Source organism: Chiroxiphia lanceolata, chromosome 6 (genome assembly GCF_009829145.1).
Source record: "Chiroxiphia lanceolata isolate bChiLan1 chromosome 6, bChiLan1.pri, whole genome shotgun sequence".
In the NCBI taxonomy this organism is placed as follows: Eukaryota; Metazoa; Chordata; class Aves; order Passeriformes; family Pipridae; genus Chiroxiphia; species Chiroxiphia lanceolata.
Window position 1 is genome coordinate 50,949,427 of NC_045642.1, and position 19,761 is coordinate 50,969,187.

Below are 19,761 nucleotides of genomic sequence, written 5' to 3' on the forward strand. Positions count from 1 at the left end.
TTATTCAGTGCTACAATCTTTTTGAACAGGGAATGGCCAAATCCAGTGCTATTGAAACAGCCAGAAGAATGCAATCTTAATTTGCCTGTATGGGACCCAAGGGTTAGTGTGTTATTTTTTCCCCTCTAAGTCACACTGTACAATAAATTTGGTTGCTTAAAGAATCCTAGGTGAACTTCATTTTGGGTTTATTAAACTTAATGTTGTGGTGTTATATCTTCTTCGAAAGTAACCTCTAGTTCTCCTGAATATGGAACAAAGTTTACCTTAATTTTCTGAACTGAACGCTTGAAGCACGCTTGCTGAACAATGTACTATTTGCTCCCAACTCTTGCAATAGGTGATCTTAATAAAAATTAAGCATAATTAGATGTATGCCTTAAATCAATGCATTTTTGGAAAATTGCTAATCTTAAAATGGTTTGCTTATGACTTTAAACTTGTTACCTTTGCAAGTATCTTGAATTCACTTTAGTGCAACAGTCACACCTGGATAGGTTTGGTTCCATATAACTGTAGCAATGTGTCTTTTCGTCTTGGACCAAAGAAGATCATAACTTGAAGTCTTTTAGTTGCTTTGTATATTATTTATAATATTTGATCTCCATCTTTGTAGCACTTACACTAAAGACATTGGACATTAACGTCCTTCAGGCAGTCAATAAAACAGCTTGCAGCAGATGCACGGCTCACATTCTGAGGTTTCAGGAGGGCATAGCATGAGTGTGTTCAATGCTGTTTTGTCAATCATAGAATAGTTGGTGTTCAACTAATCTTTTTTTTGGTGACTAGTGTAAGCATCAGAGGTTGAGTTGTATGCCCCTTTGTACTTCAAATCTGTTTTTTGCTGGTTGACAAAAGTTCACATTTAAATTCATGAGACAGTTGAAAACTTGTTCTTGAGTCCGTTATTCCTGAGACAGGGGGTTTGAGGTCAGTGTGTGACGGGAACTGTCTGTGTTGTAGTAGCTAATGAAAGTGGGCTAAATTAATGGTGGCTTTATCTACCTTCTACAAGTTTGCTAACCTAATTATATTTTTAATGTATTTTTTGTGTGTATGTTGTGTCCCATTTTTTGTTACCCTGTGTGCCATTTAATAAAAGATACGTTAATGCAAGTGATGCTTCTGTCAGGTTGCCTAGAGCCTCTTTTCTTAAACTGGCTCTTAATTTTCAGTAATGTTGCAGAAATAAAGTATAAAACATCTTTTGCAAGGTCTGAAGACAGTCATTCTGCAGAAGGTGCTCATATGGTGATGAGGTATCCTTGGTTTCATATGATCACAAGCTAATTTCTATTGAAGAGGGAAATTGTTCTGTTCAGGACTCAGAAATTCCTGCAACTTGATGTGCTGACAGGTTACTGCCCTCCCACATCACTTGGGTCAGAATAATGTCCTTTGTGGAAGCCATTATCCTGTTTTCTAAACTTTCTCTGAACTCTTGCTTTGCAAACTAAGGTCTCTTAGAACTTAAGACTTGGTTGTAGTGAAAGGAGAAATCCAAATTTGTTAACTGATATGTATGCTTGAAGAAAACTGATTGGCTGTTGTTATATGTAGGTAAACCCCAGTGATAGGTACCATCTTATGCCTATAATTACACCAGCATACCCACAGCAGAACTCCACGTACAATGTGTCCGTTTCCACACGGATGGTCATGGTTGAGGAATTTAAACAAGGTAAGTATTATCTTATGCTCTCTATATGTTTTCAGACAGATTTAAAATAGTTTCATTGTGGGTATGCTTTGCAAGAGGGGAGGTGGGTGGATGTTAAATAACATATTGACATGAGACTCTATTTCGAGGGAGGTAGAGCTCGGCCTGTTAGGCTTAACAATGGTTAAAGTTGCAAATTTAGTAGATGCTTCTGCAGATCTGTCCTTCATGCTTAGAAACTGAGGTAATTAAATAGAATGCCTTGTGCTCTGAAAATTAGAACTAATCGTACAATAACTTTATTTTACTGCTTTAGATTGTGTTGTGCCACATGGATGATAAGCGTAGTAGTTCCATGTGAGAAATTAAACTTGCTCGAAGATGAGTCCTCTGGATTTATCCTAGTGATGTACTTGAATAATTATAGCAGATAAGAGAAGATGTTATCAAAGCAAGAAGTAGATTTGATGCAGGGAGCAACTACCAGTAGTTCTCTCAGCCAGAGCAGTAGCTTCCTGTCTCACTGTTTCTTTGCCTCGTACAATGCCTTGCACAAGGGATGATTCAAATAATGTAAAGAAAACCCCATATCTTTGTTCTTTAAACTGAGTAGTTACTGTGGCATATACAAAAGGCTAAATTGAGCTGTTACACTACAAAGCAAAAGCATGTGGAATTATCAGTTTGAATTAAAATACATTTCTATACAGACCTTACTGAGGTTTTTTTAATAACATGATTTGTATAACTAATGACCACTTAAAGTATGACTGGACTGTAAACCTTGTGCATAAATTACTGTGAATTTGAAGGGAGGAAATAATTTGTAGTAACCTTTGGTAAGTTAATAAACTGTCTTTGCTTTGGGTACTAAACTGTATTTTAAAAAATAAAGTTTAAATTTTTATTTTTTTTTTTTTTTTTATAATTTAGGTCTTGCTATCACAGATGAAATTTTGCTGAGTAAGGCAGAGTGGTCCAAACTTTTTGAAGCTCCAAACTTCTTTCAGAAGTACAAGTATGTATTTTATGGCATGGCAGAATATTTTAAGTTTATCAGTTGAAATACCTAATAATGCTCTGTAGCACAGGATCTTTAATATATACATATATTAGATGTCCAAAATGTGTTTTGTTAGGATTTTTCTATAAAGTGGGAGAGTGAATGTGCTACTGTCCTTTCTCTCAGAAAGTGAATAATTTCCTCAGGTACTTTTTTGAGTCTTAAGCATGTATTTCAGGAACCGGTTAGTCCCTGACCAGATATTTAGAATGTCAGCAGTTAACTATACAGTTGGTATGCTACCAGTAAAATTGAAGATGTATCAGCTGGTTTGACTAACAGAAATGTTCTTAAGTGCTGTCAGTAAGCATTCTAAAAATGGGTCTTACCTCCCAGAAAAAAGATGTTAAAAGAACTTATTCTGAAGGTCAATATTTAAGATGAATAAGTACGTGAAACTGTGTTTTCTTCTGTCAATATAGTCAACAGTTCACTCTGATAATAAAAGATATTTTTGTAATTGTGTTGACTATGAGATGTACTAGTTACTACTAGGGTTTTTTTTCATTAAAGCTTAAGGCTTTTGGATCTTTATTAATTCTTTTCACACCCAGCTTTTCTGATTTTGTAATGTCTCTAAGGGAAATACTGAAGTTCACACTTCACATTTTTAGAGTTTCTAGTAATATGCTTGTGGGGCAGAAGCTTGTTAAATGTATACAGACTTGCTGAAAGTTGTATTTTTACAATAAATATGGATTATTAAAATCTGGACTACATCTTCTTTGCCCTCAGTTGAAATTGGAGACCCATTTTTCTTGAATCAAGATCAAATATATTTTACACTTGTTTGTGTTGGGTGGTTGGTTGGTTTTGTACTAATCTAAAAAATACAGTTCCCCCATTAAAAGAGACTGATGACCTTCATAATGTGTCTGTGTTTTGTTTCTATACCTTTTGCATGATAAAAACTTTAAAACATTTGGATGGCTTTTATGTTCATCTTTGGAGTTTAAATTTGAAAACACATAAAAGAGCACTGTTAAGTTATATTTTTTTTTTTTTTTAAGTAAAAATAGACTGCAGACAAATTAGTTTCTGCTCAAGAGTTTGCTAATAAGTTCCCTAGCACCTTTTCTTTGTTTCTTTCACATCTAGGAAAAAATAGGAAGCATTTAATGTCATTTGAAATAATCTCTATTTTAACATAGTTTTTTTGTGTATCACCTTAGCCATTTTACCAGTTCTAGCAATAAAATCTTCTCTTGTTCAACATTATGTATCCAGGTTTTCTGTTTTGCGCAAAAATTCTTTGATCTAATTTTATTTATTTGAACTGTGGAGTGGTATTATGGAGCTTGCTTTAATTCAAATTGCTGAATATTTTCTATTTTCTGTTAGTAGGTTAATTTTAAAGCTTTAGTTAGTAACCTTTACAAAATAGATCTTTATATGCAGTCATCTGTATGCAGCAAATGTGACACTCTTGGTCAAATCTCCATCTGAAAGCTAGATGTTTGAATTTTTTTTTTCCCCTCTTCACACTCTTCTCCTGTTTAAATTGTAGATACCTTGGCATGTTCTGCTGAAATTCATAGCAGTGTATAGTGAATGCTCTGCCAGATAAGAGAACATCTTACCCTTGCTCTGAGACAAACATTTCTTTTAATCTCTGAAAGCATAGCTTCAATAATCTGTATCACTCTCAATGGCAATTAGTTGCTAAATATCTATTGTTCATAAACACTTTTGACTTACTATCTGTGTTTAAAATAAACTTTGATGATCTGTGACTAAGGAAAAAGATGGGCTACTGCATACTTGTATGGTAGGAACAGATTAGAAATTGGGAAAATGAGGAAATCTGCTCTTACTTATTTCTTCTTATTTTTTAAATGTCAGCAATTACTTGGAGTTAGGGAGTTCCAACATGTATTATCTGCTCTTCATGTAGGTTTAAATTTTTCAGATGTAGGGAAAAACAACAAAGAACATATACGTGCTAGAACATATACGGTGTTTTACACTTTACGGCAGTGACAAGGATAATTTCAAATGGATATAACATGAGCATCAAGTGTTATGTGAGAATGAAATGGTTATAGCTTAAGACCAAGAGAGCAGTGTGATTTTGAGAGAAATAGCACTCATTTAATGAGCTATAGCTTGTTCTTTCCCTGTAATAAAGAGATACACTGCTAAATAAGTAAAATATAACTATACCTCTGAAAAGGGTGGTTTGAACACTTGGCTTTATAGGACTTAAAAGTACTGTATGAAGTATAATTCCTGGACAGATAATAAAGAAAAATTGAAATGAACACGTTCAGGTGTTCTCAGTTGTTTTTCTTTTTTTTCCCCCAGGTAGTATGACTTATAATTTGGGGTTTTTTAGAAATACTTGTGTTAATAGTGTATTACAATTCCATACTATCTACATTAGATTATTTTTATGAAAAGAGTACTGACAGTGAGAAACACCATCAATTTCTAAAACAACCAGCCAAACAAAAAAAACCCCCAAGACCCCAAACAAACAAAAAACCTAAACCCATATACTTCAAAATAATACCCGATATCTGAAAGTCATCACTGAGAGAGAAACTTAACCTAAGACCTTCTTTATAATTAAGTAATAGGTACTTCTGAATTAGACATATGGTTTGTGATAACAATACAAATGAGGAACTTATAACAAGTCTTTTCTTTACAAAATTTAGCAGTAATACCTTGGACTCTTCAAACTAAGTATATCTTAATTTTTTACAGCTCGTGCTATTTCATTTTTACTAAAAATGGCAGTAGGAAATTTCCATTGAATAATTCCCTCTCAGCACTAACAGGTGGGGGGGAATGGGGAGAAATTGCATCTTTTATTTTTTTCAGCTAGCACTATTTGAGCAAGAATAGTTAATCATTACTTATTTTTTCATAAATAAGGCTTAGGGTTTTTTTTTCTAGGTGCCTACTAACTAGCTGAGACTTATAGACATAGCCAAATTAGTCTTTTTTTTAAATAGTTCTTCAGAATGTTTCAAAGAACTGCTTTTAATAAGTAGCTGGAAAATTGGTTTCTTCAAATACTTGCAGATTTGAGATTTATCTGTTCTGGTTTGTACACAGTTAAAAACAATAAAAAGCTTAAATGTCTTTCCTACTGAGTTAAAGATTCTGCAAGTTTAGAAAAAATCAATATTAGAAACTAGTAACTTCTCATACAGAATTTGAGTAAAGGACCCTTACTCTCTTTTTCCATAACATTTTATTATGAAGCAGTTAATACTAACAAAATGCAAAAAACTTATAGGGCATTTTATCTTCATATCTCTCAGAACAGGGAAGAAGTTTCTCCAAGTGTCTCTTTTCCATTTCTTGTTTCACTGACATTCTGTGACTGAAGCAGAGAACTGTAGTTTTTAGCAGGGTTTTGTCTCTTGCCACCTAAAGATAAGTACAGAAACATGTAGCTGTTGATTTGGATTTACTGTTGTGATTTGAAGGCATGTAATAGCATCAGAGGACTCTGCACCATAATTTTTGACCACCATTGACCTTGCTTTCCTTTCTATGAGAGATGTGTGTACTAGGGTCTAGTCCCTCATGTTACTACTGTTCTTTAAATCCTGCACTGAAGGTACCTAAACATGCCATATCAGTGTAGAGTGCTGCATTGAATGACTTAGAATGTTAAAGACTTCCCAGCTAAGCTTCTGAAAAACCTGTCTGTAGGCATGTAAGGTTCCCTCATCTCCCTCTTTACAAACTCAAGTTTAAAGTGATGGTCTCCCATTCCACTGTCCTTGGGCTTCTTTACTTAAAATACCATTCTTGCTTTGTATACTCTTTCTTTGAAATCTACTGACAGTGAGTATACACTGATTATCCTGGAATATAATTGAGAGCTTAAGAATTATCATCAGACGAAACGTTCCTTATGAAGTTTCAGATAAGTGTCTTCAGACAATTCTCAAATGTAGATATAATTTTTTTTAAACCACATTTCATGGTGTTATTTTTGACTTTAAACAAATGCATATGTGTTAACCAATCTTCTAACTCTTCAGAAATAATGTTGCAACTAAGACAACTGACATGTATAGGTTGTTGTGAACAACTGTTTTTTCTTGACTCATAGTCAGTTAAACCTCCTATTTCATTAGGTATTGAAATATCTGTAGTGTTTTACAGCCAGTGCTACATGCCTAACCTTGTATTAAGGTTACTGGTAATACCGTGTAGTTCCAAACGGCCCTAAACTCTGAAATGTTTTGAAAAGTCTGTTAGTCACACACTTGGGACATAGCCCCGTTCTCCACTTAACAATGCTTAATTTAATGCAGGGGATATACATAAGATAATAATCTGTATTTTTCAATGTAGAATTTACTGCAATTTAATATTAAGGTTTGAATGTCTAGTCTTAGATATATAGAATAGCATATTGTCTTTATCTTCAAAGGCATTATATTGTACTTCTAGCAAGTGCACCGACAGAAAAACAGCGACTAGAATGGTGAGTATAATCCTTGCTACTTAAAAAAACAAACCAAAACAAAAAAACGCCCAACAACCATAAAAACACCACTTCTTCCCTCCCACCGACCTTTGATACAAGGGAATATCTTTTGCATGGAGTGTCTTCGTAGTGAAAAGAAGTGGAGCTTCAGTGTTTCAAAATTAAGTGGATGGAGTGTAGAGTTCTGAAAAAACTGTAGGAACGAAAAACCGGGAAGTGAAGGCTGTTGCTTGAATTTTTGCTTAACATCACTGTCACGTTTATTTTATGAATGCCTAGTGCGCTTTTTTAAAAAGCAGTGTGAGGAGATATGTTTTCAATCACTTGAAATGCTGTTTCTTGAAACTAAAATTCCCCTTACCCATGTTTCTACTCTCTTTTATTAGTGAAATTTTAAGATTGGCAGGTATTGGGAATTTCTTCAGCTCTAAAATTCATCTGAAGCCAAAAGAATATTGGATAAATATGTAGTAATTTCTTGCTGACTGCCCTTTACTTGATGCATAATGTCTTGCTATTTAATTCCATTTGTAAAACCAGGCCATAGAGAGAACTGCAGGGCATTCTTAAGCTTCACTTCTGTCAGTTTTTGTAACACCTTCACTGGGTTTATTGATCTGAATTAATCTGACATATGCGCTAGTTCATTAGTAGTCTCAAAAATAAGTATAAGGAGAATGTTGGGGATTTTATCCTGATATATGATATTGGATACCCTATTATTCCCTATTAATGAAATCTTGCTAATGAATGACATTTATACAGGGTGGGCTTGGTGGAATCAAAAATCCGTATTCTAGTTGGAAACCTGGAGAAGAATGAATTCATTACACTGGCTCATGTGAATCCACAGTCATTCCCAGCACCCAAGGAGAATCCTGACAAGTAAGCAAAGCCATTTTTTCCTGTAATAGGGAGGAGCTAATTTAAATACAAATTCATTAAAAAGTTGTTTTTATAGAACTTTAAAAATATTGATTTTTAATGACAGCATCTAAAGGCAAACAGTCTTAAGCTCTTCTCAAGTACCATTTGTCGAATTAGCTACTCTGTTCTGTTAAAGAATGTTTCTAAACCAGAAAATAAGGAAAAATATGTTTTTGCTAGTAACTGTATTAATTACATAATTTCTTGCCAATAATCTGTATGAGTTACTGCTATTTATCTGATGCTGTTTTAATTACAAGGCAGCACTGAGAATTGGGTAGAACATAGGCACTGTAGAACCAAACTCTTAAGTAACTAAGTATATTTAATGTTATAAGATTTAGCAGTTGAGATGCACATCATTGAAATCATAATGACTGATGAAACAATTTGTCAGGTTGTGGAAACAGTGGCGAGAATATTCAGATTGTTCAGGATTTTAAATGTTTTTTGCCTCCTTCCCCACTCTGCCACCCTCTCCTCCCCCACTCAAAACAGCGATTGCAGATGTGTGGGGGCTAAAAACTCTTCAAGAATTTATTTTATTTCTAGTGTAATTTCTGGTGTAATTAATTCATAAGGAATCATATTTTTGTGTGAAGCATGAGAATGGGGAAGAAATTTGTCTTCATTGGGATATGAGAAAGCCTTCTTTGCCTTGCACACAGCCTTTTCCACACATCAAGTGCTTCAAGTGACAGGATGGTGCTGCCTTTTTTTTTTTAGAAGTTAGATACATAAATCACATGCAAGTTCCAAGTGAAATTGAACAAAAGCAGGCAGTACCTCCTTAGCACCATTTTACAGCTACGACTGCCTGCATAATCTCAGACTCTGATTAGCTCTTATTTCAGAGGACTTGATGCGAGCAACACTTTTAGGAAAGGTCATCTTCCCAGTGTACACCAAGTATATTCATTCACCTTCCCATGGTGAAGGGGAATGTGTGGGCAGTTACAACTAAGAAATTTAAGCGTTGAAGACACATTTAGGTGGCAAAATGGAAGTTGCTTAGTTGGGGAATAGATTCTAATTCCTTGAAGATCTCTTAATAGTTGCAATGACTGGTTGTAGCTACACAAGAGAATCTATACAGGAGCACAATTGAGTGAAGTAATCTGCTGATGATCTTAGTTCATTTGCTGGGGATAAATGTCAGTGTTTCATGACTTTTTTTATATCATGAATGAAAAGGACATGTTAAATCAGCTTTGGTTTTTGTCTTTTTATGGCTAACTTCCCATTGCTAGTGGAGCTAAAATGTACAACTCTTGTCTCTTGCAGCAGATAAGTTATTAAAGTACTTAATTCTGCCAGTATTACATGACTGTTTTATATAAAATTTTCCAGGGAAGAATACCGTACAATGTGGGTGATTGGGTTGGTGTTTAAGAAAACTGAAAATTCTGAAAATTTAAGTGTTGATCTTACCTACGACATTCAGTCTTTTACAGACACAGGTGAGTTTTGCTTTCTAGATGTTCTGGTATTGATAAACTTGTTGAAGTTACTGTCTTTGTTCAAAATGTAGTCTTTATTCATAATGTTCACAATAGTAGTAGAATTGTATCTGGACAGAGAGTAGAAGGATTCAGCTAAGGAGTTAGGGGTATTATTTAAGAAACACATTTTCAATGAGTTTTAATTCTTCTAGACACTTCAGACTAACAGTTTTCTGTTTGTTTTCATTAAAAGTGACAAATTTTGCACGCATCTTCAGATCTTACTAAAAGTGGTACGTTATTTTGTAATCTTTATCGAACAGACAAATTGGCATATGAGAACTAGCAAGCCTAACCTCAAAAATTTTGAGTATAGTTTTAAATATTTTTGTTATTTGTGAAGCCTAATTTATCAGTGGATTAACAAAACATCTTTTATTCCATGGCGTTTTATGCTAGATAATTGATTCAATAACTTTTACTTTCATACTCAACACTCAGTGCAAAAAAGCTTTTTGACTTTTTCTGATATTTACTTTTTGATTCACAAAAGTAAGTTGGAACACACATAAGAAGTTTGTAAGCAAGGAATTGGTAACAGCTGGAGACTGTGACTCTCCAGGGTGTAAGGAACAATAGCTTTGACAGGTTTATCTAATAAGTTTGCAGTGTTTTTTTTAAACAAATGACAGTTGAGGCTCAAGTATTCTGTGTTTATAGAGTTAAAGGAATAGGTTCAAGTGCTACCTAATGCAACCCTGGTCTCTGGATTTCCAAGGCTCAGTAAGTCTGAGGAAGCAAGGGAATTGGACACCTAGATCTCCCTCCACCCCACACATGAATGTAATAAGTGTATAGGTATATTTATAAATCATACCAAGGTTTCAAAGTTGTTTATGGTCGTATATAACTGCAGTGGGATGTCTCTTTCTCAGTCAAAGGGAATTTTATTTTCTTGAGAGGTGGAATATTTCTTGTGATTCTAACTGGTGAAGGTGAAACTACAGATATATCCTAATTTTTGAGAATTTAGGAAAGACATAATATCTTGGCTGCTGCTTTGAAGGAGTAAAAGAATCCAGAAGTTAGTTTCTCAGGTCTTCTATTGTTTTAAACAGACATTTCAGTTGTATACTTGTCAGAGATTTTTGATATGAAAAGACTAAACGTACTTCTATAATTTTGAATGTGGTTGCCTTGCACTACATTCCTGAAGTTTGTCTAAATATATGCAGTTTTAAATGGAGTAGCATTCCATCAAAATCATTGTAGACTGTGATGCTCAGTTTTCTCTTCAATTTGTAAATACGCTTCCTGGAGTAACAAACCAGTAAAAAATTTCTGTTTGTGTTCGTGGGTTTTTTGGTAATCTGAAATTAATGTAAATCTGTCTTTATAGATTTTAATCTATAAAGATTAAATAGAAAGACAGAGTTCTCTGCTCTGTCTTTCAGAATAGACCCCAAGATTTTATTAAAACTAATGAAGCATTTTCAAGGATGAAATGAGGGAATAGCTTGCTTTTTAGCGAGAGCAAGGGGAGGAAGAGAGATGTGAAGAGTGAGCTAGGTTTTCCTTGTATGGAAACTTTGGTAAGACCTAATGTCAGGAACATGAAATGCTTTAGCCATGTCTGGTTTTGCTGAGTGTTCTCCTACCTTAACTGTAACCTATATAATTTTTACAGAGGCTTTATAAGCTGCTTCAATACCAAGAATTAGTGTAGTACTTTTTAATACGCAGTATTCCTTGAGCTCTTTGTGTGCCTGTCTCTTAACACCTTTGTAATTACATCTTCACAGCCTATTCGCTGAGATTCCTTATGTTTGTAGAATTAGACAGTGAATAAGGGAGATGCCTCTTAAAGTTTTGTATTTAAGATCTACAGAACAGTTCTTTATTCATACATCTGCCACAGCTTCATTCAACATTGTGTAGATAGTCGGTGTGAAAGATCAGGTTTTTCATTTTTACCTGGCTTTACTTGAACCCAGGATCCTGAGTTGCAGTTCTCTTGCTAGCACTTACCATGTTGACTCACCAGAAGATCTTCTGAGGCGAAGAGAAATGGCTTATTACAGTAGATAAAATCCAAACAAAGAAAACCACTAAAACAACCATACAAAATGAAAAAAACCCAACAAAACCCTAACAAAAAAACGCAAAACAAAGTAACAAAACCCCTCCAACTAAACAAAAGAAAACCTGAACATAAATCATTCTTGTATAACAATGCAGTGGTATATGAGTAACCAGAGTGATTTGTAATATATTAGCTGACACTCAAGCATTCAACACCTGAATTAGAACCTGTTTGTTGCAGGAGCTGCGTTAATAAAATCAACTGTGAAGAAAACAGTTTTATATAAATACGGTAGTTCTTATGAGGAAATTTTATTTCTTTCTTTAGTCACTTTGAGATTAAATGAACAGTTTGCTTCAGAGCTCTTACTGATAAAAATTATTAACAGTGTAGTTTAGTATGCTTGCAAGATATTTTTCTTGAAAAACAGGTCACCTGTTTCCAAAGTAACATTTGTGTTTGTACTGTCAGTGCTGGCATAGTAGGCAGTTCACTTTCTTCCTCCAGAACAAAAAGACATTTTCCTTGTTCTTGAAGGTAATAAATACTCTGAAATGCAATTTGTTTCTGCCTGGGCAAGTAAGTGGACTTTGCAAACTGCTTCAATATGCCATAATGTTATTCTAATTGTGTAGTTTATAGGCAAGCAATAAACAGCAAGATGTTTGAGATGGATATGAAGATTGCTGCAAGGCATGTGAAACGTAAGCAACTTCACCAACTGTTACCTAATCACGTGCTTCAGAAAAAGAAGAAGGTAATCTTGGCTAATATTTGAGACCAGTAAAAATACCATTGAGAAATGATTCCTCAGCTTTTTAAACTTACTAATCAGAGAACTAAAATCACATTTTAAAGTCCTAATTTTCCCTGCAATGTGATCTCCTTTGAATGTAGCGGTATTAATACATGCACTAAATATAATGTTAGACTTTCCAGAACATCAACAACATGGATAGTATCTTCAGGTCTGGCTGAAATACTATATTTTGTTTGCCTTCCTAAACTAAACAGATTTAATACAGTGTAATTAATAAGGTTTTTAATCTCTCTTAGCATTTTAACATGCAGATTACTTAAAGGAAGCATCTGTAACAGTACAATAGAACAACCAGACAAGGGATTCTTGCTATCTCCAGCTCTTTCTTCTTATATTAGATTTTTCTCTCAGGCTCCTTTGTAAATGTAAAATTGCAAATCATCAAATAGAAACAGAGTAAAATGTTGAACTGTTTGCTGCCTTTTTGTCTCTTGAGACAAGAGTCTGTTGCTGTAACTGATATTGAATCATTAGAGATAATTTCAAGGAAAGTATTCTTCAACCTTGGCAGCTTTTGGTATCATATGCTCTTTTAATTAAAAGTAAAAGATTAAATTATAGTTTTAACATCAGAAAATTTTCCATTATCTGGCCGGGATTATTTTCTCCCTCAATGTATAGTTTAGTTAACCTGTGGCCATATATGAGAATGGTAGCAGTGGTGTTTAGTTAAGGTACTGTGCTGGATATTGTTTACTTTCAGTGGAGCCAGGAAGAAGGGGTTGGAACATTGAATTGAACAATTCAGTCTATTTCAAAATCCCTGCTGCTTTGCATTAGTTTAGTCTGAGGGCACTACAGGTTTGCTGGTTTTTTTCGGATAACTAAACCACTGTTACGTATTCTGTGTTAAGTATATCTGAATAATATGCTTTTTCTGTCTATAGCTGTTCTATATCAAGTGCTGTTTTAAAGAATAGGAAGTCTTTATTGACACCAAGTATAGATCTGTTTCAGAGGACAATGTAAATATTTAGTAATACATCTCTTAGTAGTACTATGTCAGAGGAGGGCTTTTCTTCTCTGCAGACTAAGTTCAAATCAGTCTCTAAATTCTTTTTATTAATTGTGGTTTTGATGTACATCAGTTACTTTAAAGTTAATGAAAGTCCACAAAAATCAAAGAAACTTGAAATAAAGCTGAAAATACAATTATGAAATACAATAACTGTTTCTGGTTTTGAACGTTTGGTTCAGACAAATCTGTACCAGAGTTGTGAACATGAAAATGTAAATGCTTGTCGTGACAGGATAGTCAATTACTTACATGTAAAAGGATATGAAAATTGTCTATTTATGTTTGCATTTTGAAATTACCTGAATCTTCATTGAGTTTTAAACCTTTAATTAGACTAATGGAATTTACCTTCTGGATTGCAGCATTCGACAGAAGGGATCAGGTTGACAGCTCTGAATGACAGCAGTCTTGACTTGTCTATGGACAGTGATAACAGCACGTCTGTGCCTTCACCCACTAGTGCTATGAAGACGAGTCCATTGAACAGTTCCGGAAGTTCTCAGGGGTAATGGAGACTTTCAGTCTTGCTGATCTCAGTTCCTGAATTACTTGTGTTAAAAGCATGGCAAATACTGCATGTGTGAGTACAGTTACCAGGTTGTGACTGTTCCAAACTGGAGATTGTAGACTCTTATTTCCAACTGGAGCACTCGAGCAGCAGGCTTAAATTTCGGGGATAGTTAGTGTGTCACTGGACTTCAGATGAGGAATTATAAAATGGGGTAAAAATGCTTAGAAGAGTACAATGATCTAAACACTTGGGCGCTGCAGTAGGAGGCTATGAGAGGTAGTGAGCAGGAAATTGAGGTGATATGGTGAGGAAGTGTTACATGAGTTTTGGATCCAAGTATGAGACAGTAGATAAGTTTAGGCTTTTTGCCTTGGAAGTCAGTAGTGCTGCTGCTATTACTGATGATATTTATGCAAATTAAATTTAGGAACATAATTTTCCGTTGTATTTTCAAAGTATATTTGTTTTTCTTAACTCTAACTTTCTGTATTCAGTCTTTTCCTACCTAAACTCCAATTTGCCCAAATAAATCACATTTACTCTCTTCTTTCAAGAGTCTCATGTTCTTCTTTTATACAAGAGAACTTATCATCAATCTCCTACAATTCTGCAGTATTACGAGTATACTACAGGACATTGTGTAGGATGAAATACTGAACTTCATTTAAGTTAGTACTTTTGCCAGTGCTTATTTAGTTAGTCTTCCCTGGTAAATGATAAAGTGGTATATGGTAAACACTTACTGTGCTATTAAAACAAGTCTGTGATATCTAGGATGTCACACTTGAAGTGGATACTGGCCTGCTGATTTTAGACACACGCTGCTTCCTAATTTCTTAAAAATTAAATAAAGAATGGTCATGGGAAGGAAGCCCCAGGCCTTTGCTTGGGAAGTCCAGACTGAAATCATTGTTATAATGGTGTGTGTAGATTAAAACCAAACTTTCTATTTTAGTCTTTCCACACTGGTTTTGTTTCATCCTTAAGGAAATAGTTGCTGTATTTTTCCCCGTACCTTATTTGGGCGGATATTGCCTTAATTTTTGCCTTTTTTTAAAATGCAGCTTCTTCCTGGTCTAAAAAACCAACATTGAAGTGGTTTAAATTAAATATTTGAAATAGCTTCCACTGCTTGAGTTTGGTAGTAGATTGCCAATGCTCATTTGAATCTTTTTACTGACTTAGTAAGTTCTGCTCTGTAATGTAGGTGAAATATCAGCTACGGTTGCTGACCATACAAGGCAGGTCATGTAACACCATAGCTTTACTACTGTGTTCAGCATTTCATAATTTTTCTCTTTTTAGCAGAAGCAGTCCTGCGCCAGCTGTAACAGCAGCATCTGTGACCAACACACAGGCTTCTGAAGTCACTGTGCCACAAATAAATTCCAGTGAAAGCTCAGGGGGTAAGTAAAATGGCATAGAATATTGTTTCTATTGATTTTTTAGTAAAGTTTATACGGCAGTTTTTCTTACAGTTTGAGTCTTCTAGTCTTAGCATGTGCCGTAACGTTTTTTTCTTGATACACAGAGTTAACTAATTTCTTTAGAACTCAGAAAATCATGCTGGAATATTTTATGCCATTATGTTTATTTCTTTTATTCTTGGGGATTTATATTTGCCATTCACAATAGCAGTAGTTTTCCAATGACCTATTGGAGGTCTGTAGTTCAGTTGGTTAAATGAGGAAAAACTACTTAGAACTGGAAGAGCAATTTTTATATTTATTTTTAATTCATTTTGTAGTTATACTCGCGATGGATCTGTACTGTCTGTAGTCTGTGCTCCCTGTTCCTGCTCCTTGTGCTTCATGAAATTGATTCTAGGAATGAAAAAGACTCAGATGTAAGCAGAACACATGTTCCTTACTGATGTCTGTTCAGATATGTCCCACTGTGTGTGCTGATTTTATCCTCCATTTTCTGCAAGAAAAAGTACACTTTACTTAAAAAAAAATAAAAATTTGACTCTTTGATCAAAGAATAAAAGCATCTGGTGAAAATGTTCTCTTAGCAGAGTCAGCTACTCCTTGTTTTTGATGGAGCTTTAGCTGTGTACAAGGAGCAAGTCAAAAATAGATGGAAAAGGGTAGCAACTGGTTAGCCTTTCAAGATGAAATCTCTCATTTCACTCTTGACATGTGGGATGGTGGAGTGTTACTTCTCTCTGGTTTTTGTCATGTCATAGGTGCATCAATGTAAGTTTGTCCATGAGCACTAAATTCAGCTTAAATGACATGACCGGTTTTTGGATTTGAAAGCATATCAGTTTATCATTCTTGTATTCTGGTTAATGAAAATGTTGATCACCTGATAGTTGTTAATGTAAAAGTTCTTCAGTATATTTTTTCTCATCCTGGAGCACCTCCCTATGTGTGCTTATTGGTTTGAGGTAGGCAATTGATGAGATAGAGCTTTGTCATATGGAGCATTTTTCAAAACTATGTATATAATATGAGTTCTTTATCTGATGCTCTGTGATGACTTCATATTTGTCATTGTATATCTAAGCCTGAGAAGCGATAAACTTTGTGTTTGAGTGACAAAGCGAGTATCAAACTGCTCTTGGATTTGATTTAAGGTAGTCTTGGCAATGCACAGTGGCTGAGTAGAGAAGCAGTAAAACTTCTTTGGGTACCATGAATAACACAGTTGTATTGGTGCAGAGCTTTGCCTGTGCTAGTATAGCCTACTGTTAAGCAGGGTTAATTAGACTAAGCAGGGTTAATTAGACTAAGCAGAGTGTCACTGACACGGCTACTCTGGGTTTGGTACAGGAATTCTCCCTCAGAATCTTAGGCCGTTAAGGGGTTGGAATGGGCCTTAAAGATCATCTAGTCCCAACCCCTTTTGTCATAGGGACACCTCCCACTAGACCAGTTTGCTCATGGTCTTACCCAGACTGGCTTTGACAATGCCGGGATTGGGGCATCCACAACCTCCCTGGGGAACCTATTTCAGTGTCTCACCACCCTTACAGTAAAAAATTTCTTTCTAATATTTAACCTAAATTTCCCCCTTTCAGTTGGTACCCATTACTCCTTGTCCTGTCGCTACAGTTCCTGATGAAGAGCCCCTCTCTGTCTTCCCAGTAGTCCCCCTTCAGATACAGGAAGGTTGCTATGAGTTCTGCAGGCTGAACAGCCCCAACTTTCTCAGCCTGTCTTTTTAGGGGAGGTGCTCCAGTCTTCTTATCAATTTCGTTACCCTATTCTGGACTTACTCCAACAGTTCCATGTCCTTATGTTGGGGACACCAGAACTGTGCACAGTCCTCCTGGTGGGGTCTCACAAGAGCAGAGTAGAGGGGGAGTATCATCTCCCTTGACCTGCTGGCCACATTCCTTTTGATGCAGCCCAGGATTCTGTTGGCGTTCTGGGCTGTGAGCATACACTGCTGCCTCACTGAATTTTTCACCGACCATCCCCCCCCAAGTGTTTCTCCTCAAGGCTGTTCTCAATCACTTCTCCAGCCAACCTGTAGGTGTGTCTGGGATTGCCATGACCCAGGTGTGGGACCTTGCACTTCACTTTATTCAGCTTCATGAGGTTTACATTACCCCACTTCTCAAGCCTGTCCAGGTCCCTCTGGATGGCATCCCTTCCTTCCAGTGAGTCGGTTGCACCACACAGCTTGGTGTTGTCAGCAGACTTGCTGAGGGTGCACTCAAGCTCGAGAATGAGCTTGAAACTAAACTGTGCTGTGTATGCATACCTGCTGTTCTAAACTTGATGCTTATACCATTAACTCTACCATTTCCTTGGTGCCTACTTGATACCAGTGGTTTTGAATAGAGACCAGAAATATCAATGATTGAACTGAAATGATTGTGCCAACTCATCTTGTTGAAGATCTTTAAATTATTTATCCATAGGTACTTCAAATGAAAGCATTCCTCAAACTGCCACACAACCAGCCATTTCTCCACCACCAAAGCCTACCATCTCTAGAATTGTTCCCTCAGCGTATCTATTAAATCCATCACCAAGAACTTCAGGAAATGTTGCAACAAAAATGCCTAGCCCTGTCACAGCAGTGAAAAGGACATCTTCTCCCCATAAAGAAGAGTCTCCTAAGAAAATTAAAATTGAAGAGGTATTTGAGATTTTGACATCATACCACAGCAGTATTCAAAATTTTGAATATTCATTTCACCCACAGAGTGCTGATTCTCATATTTCAGATTTCAGATATTTCCTACTCTGATTGCATTGCTGCTCGATATTTTTTGCTTGCTAAGGTGTTAGTACTTTTATTATGTTGATATTCATCGTATGACACATGTACTGCATTAGCACAAATGCTTAGGTGCTAAATTCTTGTCTTAAAAGCAATTATTTTGGTAAGACTGTAACATGCTAAGTCTTACAACTAATTCTGTCCTCAAAAACACTTTATGACCTTATTGTCTTGTTTATTTTTTAAAAAAAAATTCTTTGTTTTGTAATAGTTTGTGTTTGCATTTCAGCAGGATGAAATAAGTGAAGATACTAGCTGTATAGATTTGAATGAACATGAAAAAATGGAAGCTAAGGTATCTATGACTAGACCATATAATTTTGTGTATATTAATTGTGACTCTTTCTTGTGAAAACTACTGTTTCCCTCTAGGAATGACTAAGGGTGTGTGGAGATATAGACTCTCCAGTAAAGATATCAAAACGAATGTTATTTTCTTCACGTTTGTCAGTATTGATGAATCGCAGTCCATTACCTGCTGCCAGGCTAAGTTGACCCTGAGTCCATAGTCACATGGGATTGTGATTTCTTTGCTGGTCATTCACATGGTATTAGGCAAGGTGAAAAAATTGGTGATGATATTTATATATCAATTTGTTAAATCAGGTAAGGGATTTGTCAGTATGCTGTGTTTTGCCTATGTATGTTAATTAATTAAAGAACAGTTACCCTATGTAACTGAGAATCCCAAAGCCAGGTGCTGCCTTGTTCACTTTTTAGACTAAAAAATATTTCAAGTGATGGTAAATCTTTTCTGGCAGTGAAATTATTTTATGAAGTTACAGCATACCTTTGGGGGATTTCAGAGATTCAATGTGCCCCTCCAGTATCTTGTAATTTAGCAGACAATTTTTCTGCTTAGTGGTGAACAGAAAGGGTGGCAGTCTCTCTTTAGCCTTATGATAGCAGCTCTCCACTTGGGCATATACATTTTTTATATGCACGTTCTGTTGTCTTCGGAATACTCTGAAAAATATGCTCAAACTCATGTTAAAGTACTTGGGTTTATAGCTTCAACTCCCTTAAGTGAGGAATTGTATCTTGTTTTGTAGTCACCTTGAAATCTCTTTGAACTTAAGACAGGTGAGGGCAGAAATACATGTAAGCACTTAATCCTCGCTTCGAAAATAGATCCTCTGGATACAGGTCAATGTAAAAGACATAGGTAATCCTGTTAGCTTTTATTGGCAGTCTCTTCTAAATCTTTTGTCCTTCATATACATGGAAGGAAATGGAGGAATGAAATTTTTTAATTAGCACAAACATAGGGTTTTTTCCATTGAAATGCAGACTTTTTTTAGGGTATGGTTACTAAATGGTACAATTTTAACTAACAGACTGTTTTTATTAAAATGAGAATGTACCATTGTCCTGCTTTAGCCCTGTAGTCCCACTGTTGCACCTGAAAAACAGGCTCTGATACTCATCTATTAATTCAGAAAGCTGATTGAACCCATTAAAGCGGCAGGAAAACTTTTATGGCAGAGTGGCAAAAGTAGTGGAAAAGCAGTTGAATTTTCAACAAATTCTGAAGCTTTT

General features: G+C 35.5%; 1 protein-coding gene across 4 annotated transcripts in view; it reads left to right on the forward strand.

Moving 5' to 3' along the window:
* PAPOLA (poly(A) polymerase alpha) overlaps positions 1–19,761 on the forward strand; it is a 44,888-nt gene that overhangs the window by 20,392 nt on the left and 4,735 nt on the right. Inside the window, exons 10-20 of one of the 4 annotated variants that reach the window (XM_032690176.1) lie at positions 30–102; positions 1,564–1,684; positions 2,597–2,681; positions 7,126–7,179; positions 7,948–8,067; positions 9,460–9,569; positions 12,270–12,391; positions 13,835–13,977; positions 15,292–15,389; positions 17,858–18,078; positions 18,455–18,517. In XM_032690176.1, the coding sequence (XP_032546067.1) occupies positions 30–102; positions 1,564–1,684; positions 2,597–2,681; positions 7,126–7,179; positions 7,948–8,067; positions 9,460–9,569; positions 12,270–12,391; positions 13,835–13,977; positions 15,292–15,389; positions 17,858–18,078; positions 18,455–18,517 (1,210 nt within the window). Of the gene's footprint in view, positions 1–29; positions 103–1,563; positions 1,685–2,596; positions 2,682–7,125; positions 7,180–7,947; positions 8,068–9,459; positions 9,570–12,269; positions 12,392–13,834; positions 13,978–15,288; positions 15,390–17,857; positions 18,079–18,451; positions 18,518–19,761 lie in introns of all 4 variants that reach the window. The other 3 variants (XM_032690173.1, XM_032690174.1, XM_032690175.1) reach the window with 3 other exon arrangements.